The sequence below is a fragment of the Staurois parvus genome, unplaced genomic scaffold, assembly GCF_062004578.1.
Source record: "Staurois parvus isolate SC_StPar_1 unplaced genomic scaffold, SC_StPar_1.0 ptg002748l, whole genome shotgun sequence".
Classification (NCBI taxonomy): domain Eukaryota; kingdom Metazoa; phylum Chordata; class Amphibia; order Anura; family Ranidae; genus Staurois; species Staurois parvus.
In genome coordinates this window covers 155669-168984 of record NW_028320544.1, presented here as the reverse complement: position 1 = coordinate 168984, position 13316 = coordinate 155669, and the positions used below count along the sequence as shown (strand labels likewise).

Sequence of the window (13316 nt, the reverse complement as noted above, 5' to 3'; positions counted from 1 at the left end):
GTTAATTTAAAAAAGAGTGAACTAAAAAAAAAGTAAACATGAATCAGACCATGATAGTTTTCTAGTGTTTCCAAGTGCTAACATTTCATCTGAAAACAGGTTTCTCTGACATTTTCAGCTATCACAATTAGCAAATATTACTATTCACTTGTGAAATGTGTCAGGTTCTTATGCCCATCCAAGATATGTGGTACAATTTACTGAATATGATAGCTTACAGTGTACTTTCTTATTCTTATTGAGAATATTCCAGTATTTGATAATATGCAAAATATGCCAGTTAAAAATGGGATTTTTTTTCTACTCAATAATGGCAGTGTTCAACTCTACACTTAGGGGGAGACTCACTAAAACCAGAGCACTCAGAAACTGGTGCAGCTGTGCATGGTTCGCAATCAGCTTTCAACTTCAGCTTGTTCAGTTAAGCTTTGACAATAAAACTTGTCAAAGCTTAACAATAAAACTTGGAAGTTGATTGGTTTCTGTACAGAGCTACACTAGATTTTGCACTCTCCAGTTTTAGGAAATCCTCCTTTTAGTCTTTTTATTTCTTACATGTACTACAAAACAAAATTTAGAACTGATATGTCATTGACTGCTTTAAGAATTGCCTCCACTTTGCTAGAATTATTTTTCGTAAATCAGTCACATTGTACCATTCATTCCTATTGCACTAGCTGGCTGACTTTGGTGCAGGGTAAACATTTTTTTGGCTACTGAGTTAAGCTGGCTGTATAGAATGGATCAAAACAATCACTAAAAAGTTAGTTACCAAAGAAATGTTCCAATAAATACAACACTTCTATTATACCAACATCATTGCGCCAATGTAATAAAGAGAGGAAATACACTCACTGGATGCTGCTATTATTAAAAAACTCAAAATAATAATAAAAATGTGAAAAATATACAAATCACAAATAATAGCGCAAACCAAATCACACAACTAAATATAACCACCACCAAATAAGTGCATATTAATAGTGCAAACAAAAAATCAATAAATGGGGAATCTCAATATAGTTCATTCAGAAAAGTCCATATAAACATGATCCTCAGTAAATGAAGTAATGAGATCCTCCTTCATAAGCAATGTGGTATTCAGTGCTCAAAAACACCCCATCAGAATGCGCACTCACCATGTGCTAGTAATTATAATTAAGCAGCATGTTAGTATATATCCAGCATTCACCAAACAGACTTCAAAGGACGATCCTCATGTGTTGGTAATTACTCAGCATACTACTATGTATCCAGCATATCACCAAAAAAACTCCAGAGAAGATCCTCTCATATCCAGATTAGCACATGTGGGTAAAGAAAATACTCGCCATAGTGCAGTATCATCCAACAAATTCTTCCCTCGGAAGAAGTCATTGGATGAACCGCGTCAGGGTGTGGCCTTCCTGTGACATCACTACTCATGCTGATGGACGTGTCCGGATCACGTGATCGCGCTATTACCATCTTGAATGCGGGCTGGTTGGTGAGACACAGGATGCAGAGACTGGAGCTCTGATATAACAAAACGCCTTGTTTTTATTTGCTCATTGTGAGTGTGATTTTAAGGGGGGTTTGTTTTGCAATAAATTTGTTGGATGATACTGCACTATGGCGAGTATTTTCTTTACCCACATGTGCAAATCTGGATATGAGAGGATCTTCTCTGGAGTTTGTTTGGTGATATGCTGGATACATATAATAGTATGCTGAGTAATTACCAATACACAAGGATCGTCCTTTGAAGTCTGTTTGGTGAATGCTGGATATATACTAACATGCTGGTTAATTACTAGCACATGGTGAGTGTGCATTTTGATGGGGTGTTTTTGAGCACTGAATACCACATTGCTTATGAAGGAGGATCTCATTACTTCATTTACTGAGGATCATGTTTATATGGACTTTTCTGAATGGACTATATTGAGATTCCCCATTTATTGATTTTTTGTTTGCACTATTAATATGCACTTATTTGGTGGTGGTTATATTTAGTTGTGTGATTTGGTTTGCGCTATTATTTGTGATTTGTATATTTTTCACATTTTTATTATTATAGAATGGATCCAGTCTGCTTTAAGAACATATCCCAGACATGTTGTGCAGCATTTGGAGTGTATTTCCTAAGCAGATTCCATTTAAAAATAAAATGAAATACAATCTTTTAAAAAGAAAGATAAAATTCCCCAGTTAAACAAACACATTTTCACAATTCCCTGTGGTGTAAAATTATGTCTCATTGCATAATCCTAGCAAGTGACAACAAAACAGTAAAATGAGGACAGACTAGAAACTATTAAGTAATAAATTATGTTAAATTTCAAAATGATAAAGAAATGCCTAAATGGATTTCCCTATCCTATCATTAAAACCTCTTCATTGACTTCAATTCAGTTGGTTCTGGTATTCACTGAATTATCAGTTTGCTACTCTGAGCAGCTTTTTAATTAATTACATTCCTTGGTTTAAAAAAAAATGTCCTATGAATGCAATATAAGTAGATCCAAATGGGCTAAGTATTTCTGAGTGATTGACTTTGATGTGATATTTTGGCAAAAACAAAAAGCTTAGATAAGCCTGGTAGATGTTTGCAAAGCACACTCCAACATGCATTTTTAAATAGGTGAGGAACAGTGAAGAGCTTTATCATGAAGGAAAGCTGTGCAGAAATTTAACTTTGATCTTTAATAAATAGGCCCCTAACTGTCATTCTGATCTCTCTTTTTGATCTTCATAGTGCAGTAGCCGATAAACACATAACAGATTTGCACTCGAAGTACCAGCCTAAACAATTAAATCAGAGCTTTGGTATATTGCAGTTAGGAGTAAGAGGCACTGCATTATGGATAATCAAGTTGTAATTGTATTCTTATTGCTTATATTTTACTCATGAATCATCTACTTCCATAATCTTTAGCTCTTCATCCTGTTTTATATATTTTAAGGTGGAGTGGCTTAGGAATGAGGATGTATTGGACCCTGAATTGGACTCCAACCTGTTCATTGGAACAGACCACAGTTTAATTCTAAGACAGGCTCGTCTAGCTGACACAGGGAATTATACTTGTGTGGCTAAGAATATAGTTGCCAGACGGAGAAGTAACTCAGCGGCCATTACGGTGTATGGTGAGTTTACTGCAATTTACTGCACTGTTTCCTAATGTGAGTATAGAGGTCAGACAGTGAAAGGTACAGGTTTAAACTTCTAGTCTCTCAATTAAATCTCTGTTATATAAGGATTGACAACTGTATTTAGTCTAGGAGAAATGTGTTTCTGCCATTTCAAACTGGAGACTGTTAGAGGTGGGATACTTTTCAAGCTTCTGCACTAATATATTATATCAAGTAGTGTGGTAATTGAGAATTTATTTAAAGGCATTCTCCACTAGGAACTATATATTTGCCTCTGCTTAACAGTCCACCATTAAATAAATTACCTCTGTATGCAAATGCTTGACCTTTGTTCATCTGTTGCTTTTATTTCATCAAAATTGGAAATAATAATACTCTATAGCAAGCCTTTATCATTTTTTGCACCATTCCCATTAGAGAATTTGTATTGACTAGATTTTTTGTACTATGCAAAGTGCCATCATTTATATTAACTGGATGCTTAATGCTTTACTCGTAATCTCCATCTTGGATGCTCCACTGGAGCCACAGAGATCTCAGTGGACTTCTTAGTCTACCAAAGGATACCTGCTCCTTATGTCAGTTTTGCTATTCAAGTTATTCATACATGTTTAGAATTGAACAGGCACCCTGTCCTCTGTAAAATATGATCTGGGTCATATATGTGCATGTGCTTTTTCCAAGTTAATGGAGGGTGGTCATCATGGACAGAATGGTCTCCGTGCAGTACAACCTGTGGAAGAGGGTGGCAGAAAAGAAGCCGAACCTGTACCAACCCCACACCTTTAAATGGAGGATCATTTTGTGAGGGTCAGAATATCCAGAAAACAGCCTGCACAACTCTCTGTCCTGGTAAGACTGGCTGCCGTTTCCACATTTTAGACTTATTTCATAGCAGTGCGAAGCAACACCTAACTTTTCGCACATCTGTTTTGAAACCTAAGTTCAGCCAGCTTTTAAATTTTGCTTTAAATATATTTGGGAAGAGTTATGTCTAGAACACATACAATACATTACATCATTGTGGGAAGTTGTTTTCTGTTTTACGAGAAATTTCTCTAGAAGCCTAACTAGTTTTCGATATGAGACTAGCATGCAGAAAAAAAAGGACGATCATTTGTCCAATACTATCATCATGTGTATTAGAGTGTACCATGTGTAGAGCTTCTTTCTACTTTTTATCGCCTTTTGTGTCCCTGTTGCGGAGATTTCTTCTTACATCCTGTCAGGAAAGGAAGCGAGGGTAAACCTCTAATGGAGGCACAGATAAAAAAAATATATATTTTAATATAGAGAGGTTAGATTGTTTGGTCTTTTTTCTGTCTGTACCTTCCCGTCCATGTGTCACTGGTACCTTCCATTTCTTTTTACTGGCATCACAGGGACAGGAGTTATAGGAGAATCTCCACAATGAAACCAGAGACAGAGGGGTACAAAAAGAACAGAATTTCTAACTCTTCCCCTCTCTACTTAAAGCTTAAAAAAACTGGACTGGAGGAGGGTTTTTATTTGCCTGGACACTCTAAACTGTGGAAAGCTGGATTAATGGATTACCAATCTGAAATCAGCAGAAACTAGTTTGTAGCCTGGCACATGTATGACTATTAAATATTTGTGGCTGGCTGCACATTGAGTTCTGCTCTCTGTCAAGATATATAGACATAGCACAGGGAGAGAGCATTATGGATAAATTGCCGCTCAGATATAAAATGCTGAGCTTGGTACAGTGCAATAATGCAGCAGCATGATGAGAAAAGAGCAGGTGTGCAATAATGAAGGACCAGAATGAAACATTCCTAAACATATTACCTATGAGTAACTCAGTGGAGATAACTATGCATGTTGTTGTAATAGAGAGGAAAAAAGACACCTTAACAGCAGAGTGAGAGATTAGTTTGTTCTGGAGAGAGACAAGCAAGAGAGAAATAATACTGCAGGTTGTGAGGTGGGGTTTCTCCTATATTTATAGGAAAACACTTGGGACATTTAGAAGTGATATATATATATATATATATATATATGGGACTTGGTATGTGAATGAGAGGGAGAAAAAAATTTAAAGTGTGCTTTATGAGCTCATTATGTATTTGAAATTGTGTTCTTGGTTGTCTGTGTACACAGTAAGTGGAGGATGGACTGAGTGGAGCTACTGGTCTTCTTGTACATCAGACTGCACCCACCGGAGAAGCAGAGATTGTACTCAACCTGCTCCACGCAATGGAGGGCAGGAATGTCCAGGGCTTGGCACCGAGACTCGAAACTGCACTAATGAACTCTGTATGCACAGTAAGTATTATCACACTTGCATGCTTCGTAAATGTCACCTAGTGCCTTTAAAACCATGTAGATAAAATAATGCAGATTTGAGAGGTTCTTCACTATTTAGCTTTATTTTTCTAAGAAATGAATTACTTCCAGTAATTACACAGTGTGGAAAAGGTCATACATGTAATGACATACTCATATGAACTTTTCAGTTGCAGGTTGTCAAGTTAGAAACATATCTGGATTCTTTATGCTTGCTCTGGATTTTAACAATTGCCTAAATTAGATTTAGAAAATTCATGGCGGGCTCATTTGTGGTAATTGGGACAATGATAGCCGCGTCTTTCATTTCTAGTCACTGATATGTCCAATCTTCATGGATTTCAAAAGGAAATGTATTTTGCTGATTAGATTTTCCAATTTTGGGCAGTACATGGAAGGTTTAGAACCTTTGTCAACTTTTTTGTTGCCTTTGTCTCCATTTGGGAGACTTCTCTTCAAGCCCTATCCACATAATGAATGGCAGACAGAACAGGAAGGGAAGAAAAATTACTTACTTCATGTCTATTTGATGCTGGTCAGATGGCCAGATAGAAGAGGAAATCATTAGAATTCCACCTACTTTCCATTTATATGAAGGGTGTCTGACTGAACAGAAAGTTAGAGGAAATCTCTCCAGGGAGGACCGATGTAGCAATAAAAACAAATATTACATAGTAGTATGAGTAGGATTTAGATCCTCTTTCAGAAATTTGCTGCCTGTGTTCCAGTTTCACTCAGTTACTGTGACAGGTGTTAGCAGAAGTGAGGGGAAATCTCTCCAGGGAAGACAGAAATTAAAACATATTTTATAGTAGAATAGGAAAGGGTTAGAACCTCTTTCAGTATTTAACAGAAACATCTACTGAATAGGGATACCAACATCATTTAATACCCAGCAGTTCTAAGTGTAGTCCAGAATTAAATAAAAATGTTGACTGGAGTTTGTCTTTAATTACAAATTGCCCTACTGACAGTGTCGAGGTAAAGACAATAAAATGTTGGGTCTTTGACATGGATTCCACCAGTACTCTATTGGGTGCACCCGCTTCTGAAAATGAATGATTTTAAGTGAAGTCATATACCTTATTACCTTATCATAGTATCCTTCCTTCTAAGTTCTTCTACAAAGGAACTAGTCAGGTACCTGCAGCATCCAGTCACATACCATATTACTGTTGTGTAGTGAGACTAATGAAAAGTGATCTGTGACTGCTTGCCATTATTAACTTCAAACCACTCTAATTTGCACTGCAGCCGTATGTTGTCCATGGTCTAGGAAGTGATTTGTATCAATTTCCTTTTCCACCAGCTGTTTTGTTTTTTTGTTTTTTTTCATTGTCACTATAAAGTATACTGATATTTGCTTTTATGGCAATATACTTTTTTAGTGACTGTATTAAATATTTATCACCTCAATATTACCATTGTGATTAAAGAGGACCTGTACTATGGAAGCTGTGTCCACAAAATGAATTCAGAGGGCAAAGGTCTAGTCCGCAGTAATGCCTGTGATCTTTGCTGATCTATTCTCCATTGCTGACTGAGAAAGATTTGTTCTGCACTGTGTCTTTGTGTGGAGACAGCCATCTTGAAAGACAAGCAGGGCTTTGCTTTCTCATGTCAGCTTTGCCACCCTGATAATCTGATGACTAATGGGGTAATGACCAAGAATGAGCAGGAGGGGTGAAAGAAGCATAGATTTACAGAATTAATGAAACAGAAGCAAGGAGATGCATGCACTGCAGTTTCTCAAGTACAGGTTCCTCTTCAAAAAGGAAACACTGAGCAGCACAGTTATAGCATCACCATATCTAACTCCAAATATCAAAAGATTAGCAGTCAGAAACAGTAGTGCTTTAGAGGATATCTGCCTAAAGCTGGCAATGGAGCAAAATGTATCCATGGCTGTTCCCACTTGACAGAAATTGATCTAACCATCAACTTTTGTCGAATGGGACTGTTGAAAAACTTTCCTTTGATCAGCAGCTGCAGCCAATCAGCTGCAGCCAATCAGCTGCAGCGATGATCAGTGTATTGTGACAGAACTTGATTCCCCACTGTCAGAATACAATAGCTAATTGGGGAGGATTCCTTTATTCACCTTGCGTCTGTGGATAGGGGAATCCATTAATTTTGTTCTGATAAGCCAGCCTTAGTTGATCTTACACTAAGGACATAAGCGGTTCAAGGTACAGGAGTGCCAAAGCAAAGGAAGTGCACTGCTATGCATGTGTATAAGTGGCATGCAAGACAAATTGAATATTTTTTAGGATGTGCTTGTAAGCAGGTTGAACCCTGCTTGAGTGAGTTAGATACCATCCCAGGCTGGGTTGGGAAAGGGTTAACTCTAAGTCACCGGTTTGCAGGCTTTTTGGGTTTCAGCCGGACCTGTGGTAAAAATTGGGGGAAGGCTGAGACCCAGGTACCAATGATGGAGTTGTTTATAGAGACACTTGTGGAGCCACTGTGAACAGATGACTGGAAGCTAATACCTGTGCTGCTGCTGGTCACAACTGTTAGAGATGATTACCTTTACAAAGACTCCTGGAATGCAGCCAGTTATGGACCATGTCTCCGATAATGTACTTGCCACCATACATGGACTCTAACTCAACTGCAAGGTATGCCTGGGCTGGTTCATAGTTAGTCAGGGATATAAGGAACAGCTTGTAATTTACCCTGTATTATGTTGGCAAAAAGAAGGAGAGTAAAGAATGTAAAGAGTTTTCCTGAGCCTGGTTTTAGGTTATTCCTAAAAGGGTGCATAATGGTGTGGCATATACAAGGAACCTGGGCCTAAAACAGCACTAAGGGGTATGAAGTACACAGTACTATAGTACAAGTAAGCTGCACTTTGAAGAAGAACTAGTTACTTGCTAATGACAACTAATTCAAGTTTCAGAGGCAACCAGCTGAGGTGTGGTACCTAGGGAAGGTGTGGCATCCTCTGGTAGTGAGGGGGCGCTCTTCCTAGCAGTCCATCTATCATAGCAACCAGCAGCAAACCAGCATTATGGAGATTCCTATCCTGAGTAATTGGTACGGAACAGAAGGCGTTAACGCAGGCCACGTATGAGACCCATGCTTTGTGTCTGGCGGGGTTTCATTCCGTCACTTGGAGTGAAGTAGCAGAGGTACGCTGACTGGTGGAGTGTGGCATGGTTTGGCCTGCCACCTCGAATGAAACACTTGTAACACACTTAGAGTAGAGCAATAGAACTGCTCCTAGTAGAGAGAAATATGGCTTTATACTACTTGCAGTGTCAGCTCATCTATAAGTTGGGAGACTGCCTTATTGTTAGACTGTACACATGACTGCAGTTCCCACCTAGTCCTGGGCTATGATGGCAGAGGGCAGAGGTTCCCCAGTACATGGGTGTGGTAAACCCTGCCCACAATATGGCGTACTCAGTAAAAGAGACAAAACAACAATCCTACTTGCTTAGGAACAATTAACACTTCTAAATGTTCCCTATAAGATACCATATCTTCATATTCTGCATTCGGGTCTTTTTTACTACTGATATGGCACAATGCTAGTTCACGGAGTTCTACAGTTGTGTTCAAAATAATAGCAGTCAGACATCGCTAACCTGATCAATCACTGTTTTTGGTAGAAATTATATTTCTACATGGCAAATAATTTACTAGCAGGTGTAGTAGAGTAATAGAAATCCAACAGACCCAACAGTCATGACATGCATGCTGCTGATTCTGTGTAATTGAATCACTAATTGAAAGGGGCATGTTCAAAATAATAGCAGTGTGGAGTTCTATTAGTGAGGTCATTCATTCTTTGAAAAACAGGTGGCAATTATTGCCCTTATTTAAGAAAGGAAGGCAGTAAATGTTGTACATCCTGGTTACAGTGCATTTCTCTCTGAAATTCTGAGGAAAATGGGTCATTCCAGACATTGTTCAGAAGAACAGCGTACCTTGATTAAAAAGTTGATTGGAGAGGGGAAAACATATAAAGAAACGCAAAAAATGATAGGCTGCTCAGCTAAAATGATCGCAAATGCTTCAAAATGGCAACCAAAACCTTAAAGACCTGGAAGAAAGCTAAAAACTACCATTCGAATGGATAGAAGAATAGCCAAAATGGCAAGGACTCAGCCAACAATCAGCTCCAGGAAGATCAAAGAAGGTGCAAAGTTACCTGTGAGTACTGTTACAATTAGAAGACGCCTATGTGAAGCCAAGCTATCTGCAAGAAGCCCCCGCAAAGTCCCACTGTTGAAAAAAAGACATGCTGAAGAGGTTACAATTTGTCAAAGAGCACATTGACTGGCCTAAAGAGAAATGGTGCAACATTTTGTGGACTGATGAAAGTAATGATTGTTCTTTTTGGGTCTAGTGGCCGAGACAGTTTGTCAGACAACCCCCAAACACTGAATTCAAGCCACAGTACACTGTGAAGACAGTGAAGCATGGTTGCGCAAGCATCATGATATGGGGATGTTTCTCATACTACGGTGTTGGGCCTATTTATCGCATACCAGGGATCATGGATCAGTTTGAATACATCAGAATACTTGAAGAGGTCATGCTGCCTTATGCTGAAGAGGAAATGCCCTTGAAATGGGTGTTCCAACAAGACAACGACCCCAAACACACCAGTAAACGTGCAACATCTTGGTTCCAGACCAACAAGATTGACGTTATGGAGTGGCCAGCCCAATCCCCGGATCTTAATCCAATAGAAAACTTGTGGGGTGACATCAAAAATGCAGTTTCTGAGGCAAAACCAAGAAATAGAGAAGAACTGTGGAATGTAGTCCAATCATCCTGGGCTGGAATACCTGTTCACAGGTGCCAGAAGTTGGTTGACTCCATGCAACACAGATGTACAGTAGTTCTCAGAAATAGTGCTTATACAACTAAATATTAATTAAGTGATTCAAAGGAAAGCAAAATCTTCAAACATTCTTCAGTTTTGATAGTGAATGTTTGAGTTTGTAAAGAATACAAACACTGCTATTTTTTTGAACAGTCTAATATTCACTTTTCTTCAATTTTTTTAGAGGAACAACACAAATGTGATACATTTTTCTTCATGTTTTGATTTGGAATAGAATGTGTAGTGTTCCCAATGCATTTGTGTGTATGGAAATAAAAGCTATTAGAAGGATTTTGAGCTTCATTCACTTTTTTCCACACACTGCTATTATTTTGAACACAACTGTATATGTCTTTTTTGTATGTTGTGTTTCCATGAAACCTTATGCAAAAAGAAAAAAATGCTCATTTCCATTAAAAAAAATGGCTTCTTGTTCCATGAAAAAATGAAAATTTGTTTATTTACAGAAGCATTATTGCCAGTAATAAAACAAAGTACATAAAAATAGTCTTATGTGTTGCCAAAGCTCTAAATGAATTTGTCCATCTGCTACTGGTAACTCATTGATTTATGTCCTTTGTTCGGTCAGTTCACTGACGATATACAGTATTTTATCCTGACTTCAAAGGAAATTGAATCTGCAAACATTCCATACTTATTAACTTTATTCCCTCCATGGAATCGGCTCTCCAGAGACGTAATTTCAGCTGAGAAAAACAGGGTGATGTTTCATGTTTCTGGATCAAACTACAGTTTTGCTAGAGGCATTCCTCATAACTTAAAGATCCCTTACTCCAGGCTGCCTCTTTTTGAGGTGCTGGGTATTCTGGTTATCCTTTTTTTTGTTATTGAAGTCATCAAAGTTTGCAAACATTACACTTAAAGAGGACCTCGCACTAAAATTCTAAGATAACATTTATTTAGATGCCCTCCTTTCTTATCTCAATATGCTAGAGAAAAGAAAAAGCATCTGTGGGGGAAAAAAGTTATTTAATATACTTAAGATATCCATTCTTTTGCCTTTGGTGCCTAGGCCAGGGAATAGGTCAACATGCTTTGGGCGTTAACTTGATCAATGTCAAGTACCCCAAATCTTGCAAGAAGACATTACTGCACTGTGATGTAGCATCATTGTAGCATCAAGATTTGGACTCTTCTACATCCCCTGGGATATTGTCTGAAGGGCGATGATGTCAATCCCTGCAATACAGAAGCGAGGGTGAAATGTAAGTATTTTTACTAAAACACTCCTCTTCCACAGGTGTTTTTAAATGTACTTTGCAGCAGATAAGTAAGGGGGAAAGGGGTCCCTACAAAAAAGTGGACCTTACATGGAGTGAACAATGAATATGCATTCAGAAAGGAAAAATAAATGTGGAACATTGTAAATTGCTAGAGAACATCACTATATTTTTTTTAATATAATTTGTAAGTACTTACTTTTGCCACTGTGCAAATCAGCTTCTTCCCGGTCCTTGCCTATTGAGATACCACCCCAGCAAACAGGTTGGTCTTTCCTTAGTGAGATCACTCCACCAACACACACATTGGTCATTCCCCAGTGGAATCCTTCCTGCAGCACACACATTGGCCTTTCCCCAGTGAGATCCTACTTCCAGCACACAGATTGGTCTTTCCCCAGTGAGATCCTATCCCCAGAACACACATTTGTCTCTAGCTTGTAGCCCATCTTCAGCACACACTCTCCAGTTTTCTTTCTAGAGACTCCTCAGTCCGCAGTCAATAGTGAGAAGCTGAAAGCAATTAGATTGTTTTGCCATGTTCAAGATGGTCATTTTGATGCCAAATCCTTGTGGTCATTCAAAACTGCCTTTTTATGTCTATAATTACTTAGCACTTTTGACAAAAAATAGAATTAAGTCTTTTCATCAAATTGCCATGTTTTTGGCCAGCTTTAGCCCTCAACTTTGTTAACACAATTCTCTGTAGATATTGCTATACACATGCATATAATGCATACAAACTGGACAGATGCACGTGACTGCATATTTCCTTCTGAGTATGGATTGTGAATGGGTGTGAAAAATGTATGACCCTCATTACTGTCCTGCTGACCTTACAACAACACCAACAACACCAACATCACAGACTTACCAATATGCATTTGGTGTGTTCAAAGAAAGCGGTTAATTCATAATATGCAACTCACAGTACAAGGGTCACCTTGACCGGTTTTGTGACATTTTTTTCATGCCAAGTCAACAAAACATGCAGACTTATACTTCATAAATTGTATACCCCACTGAGAGTGCCCTTTATTTACAAACGTATTGATCATAGGCAATGCTATGACTGATTCTGACAATATGGCAATTTGTGATCATAAAGCAAACCATATACCATGGTTCCATATATCGGTGTCTAGAAACTATAAACACCTTTTAGTCATAACACATGTATGTGATTATTTCAGATAATAAAGAAACAATGGGATAGATTTATTAAAACTGGAGCACTCAGAATCTGGTGCAGCTGTGCCTTGTAGCCAACCAGTTAGCTTTGACAATAAAATCTGGAAGCTGATTCACAATGTAAGTAGCCAGAAACTCAGAAAGCTTCTAAATGGACATTTTTATTGGTTACATAAATACAGGATCCATAAAGCTGGCACATTTTGGCTTCACAAAGCCTTTATACATAGCATACCAGCAATTGGTTTCTAGGCAGAGCTGCACCAGATTTTGCCTGATCCAGTTTTAGTAAACTTCCCTCCCATGTATAGGTACAAAAAATGAGCACCTGTATTGTGTATGACTGGTTGATTATATTAACCTCTTCACGCCGGCCACACACAAATGTGCAGCCTCCCGGTGTATGAGCCTAGACGCCGAGCGGCCGCACATTTACGTTCCATTAAAAAAGGAAATATGTGCCGAGAAACCGCGCCCTGCGCGCTCCCAGCACACATGTCTGGTACTCACAGAAAGATCCCAGTCTCCTCTTTCGATCGGGACCTTTCCCGATCATGTGACTGCCGTGATGACGCAGCATGACAGTCACATGACCCCTAAACCCC

The 13316-nt window shown here is 38.5% G+C and overlaps 1 protein-coding gene across 1 annotated transcript in view; it reads left to right on the top strand.

The window, feature by feature from the left end:
- The window catches only part of LOC149429353 (netrin receptor UNC5A-like), a 245243-nt gene that overhangs the window by 115129 nt on the left and 116798 nt on the right, over window positions 1–13316 (top strand). The window contains exons 4-6 of the mRNA XM_089666510.1: window positions 2946–3126; window positions 3817–3984; window positions 5254–5418. Of these exons, the coding sequence (XP_089522636.1) occupies window positions 2946–3126; window positions 3817–3984; window positions 5254–5418 (514 nt within the window). The remainder of the gene's footprint in view (window positions 1–2945; window positions 3127–3816; window positions 3985–5253; window positions 5419–13316) is intronic.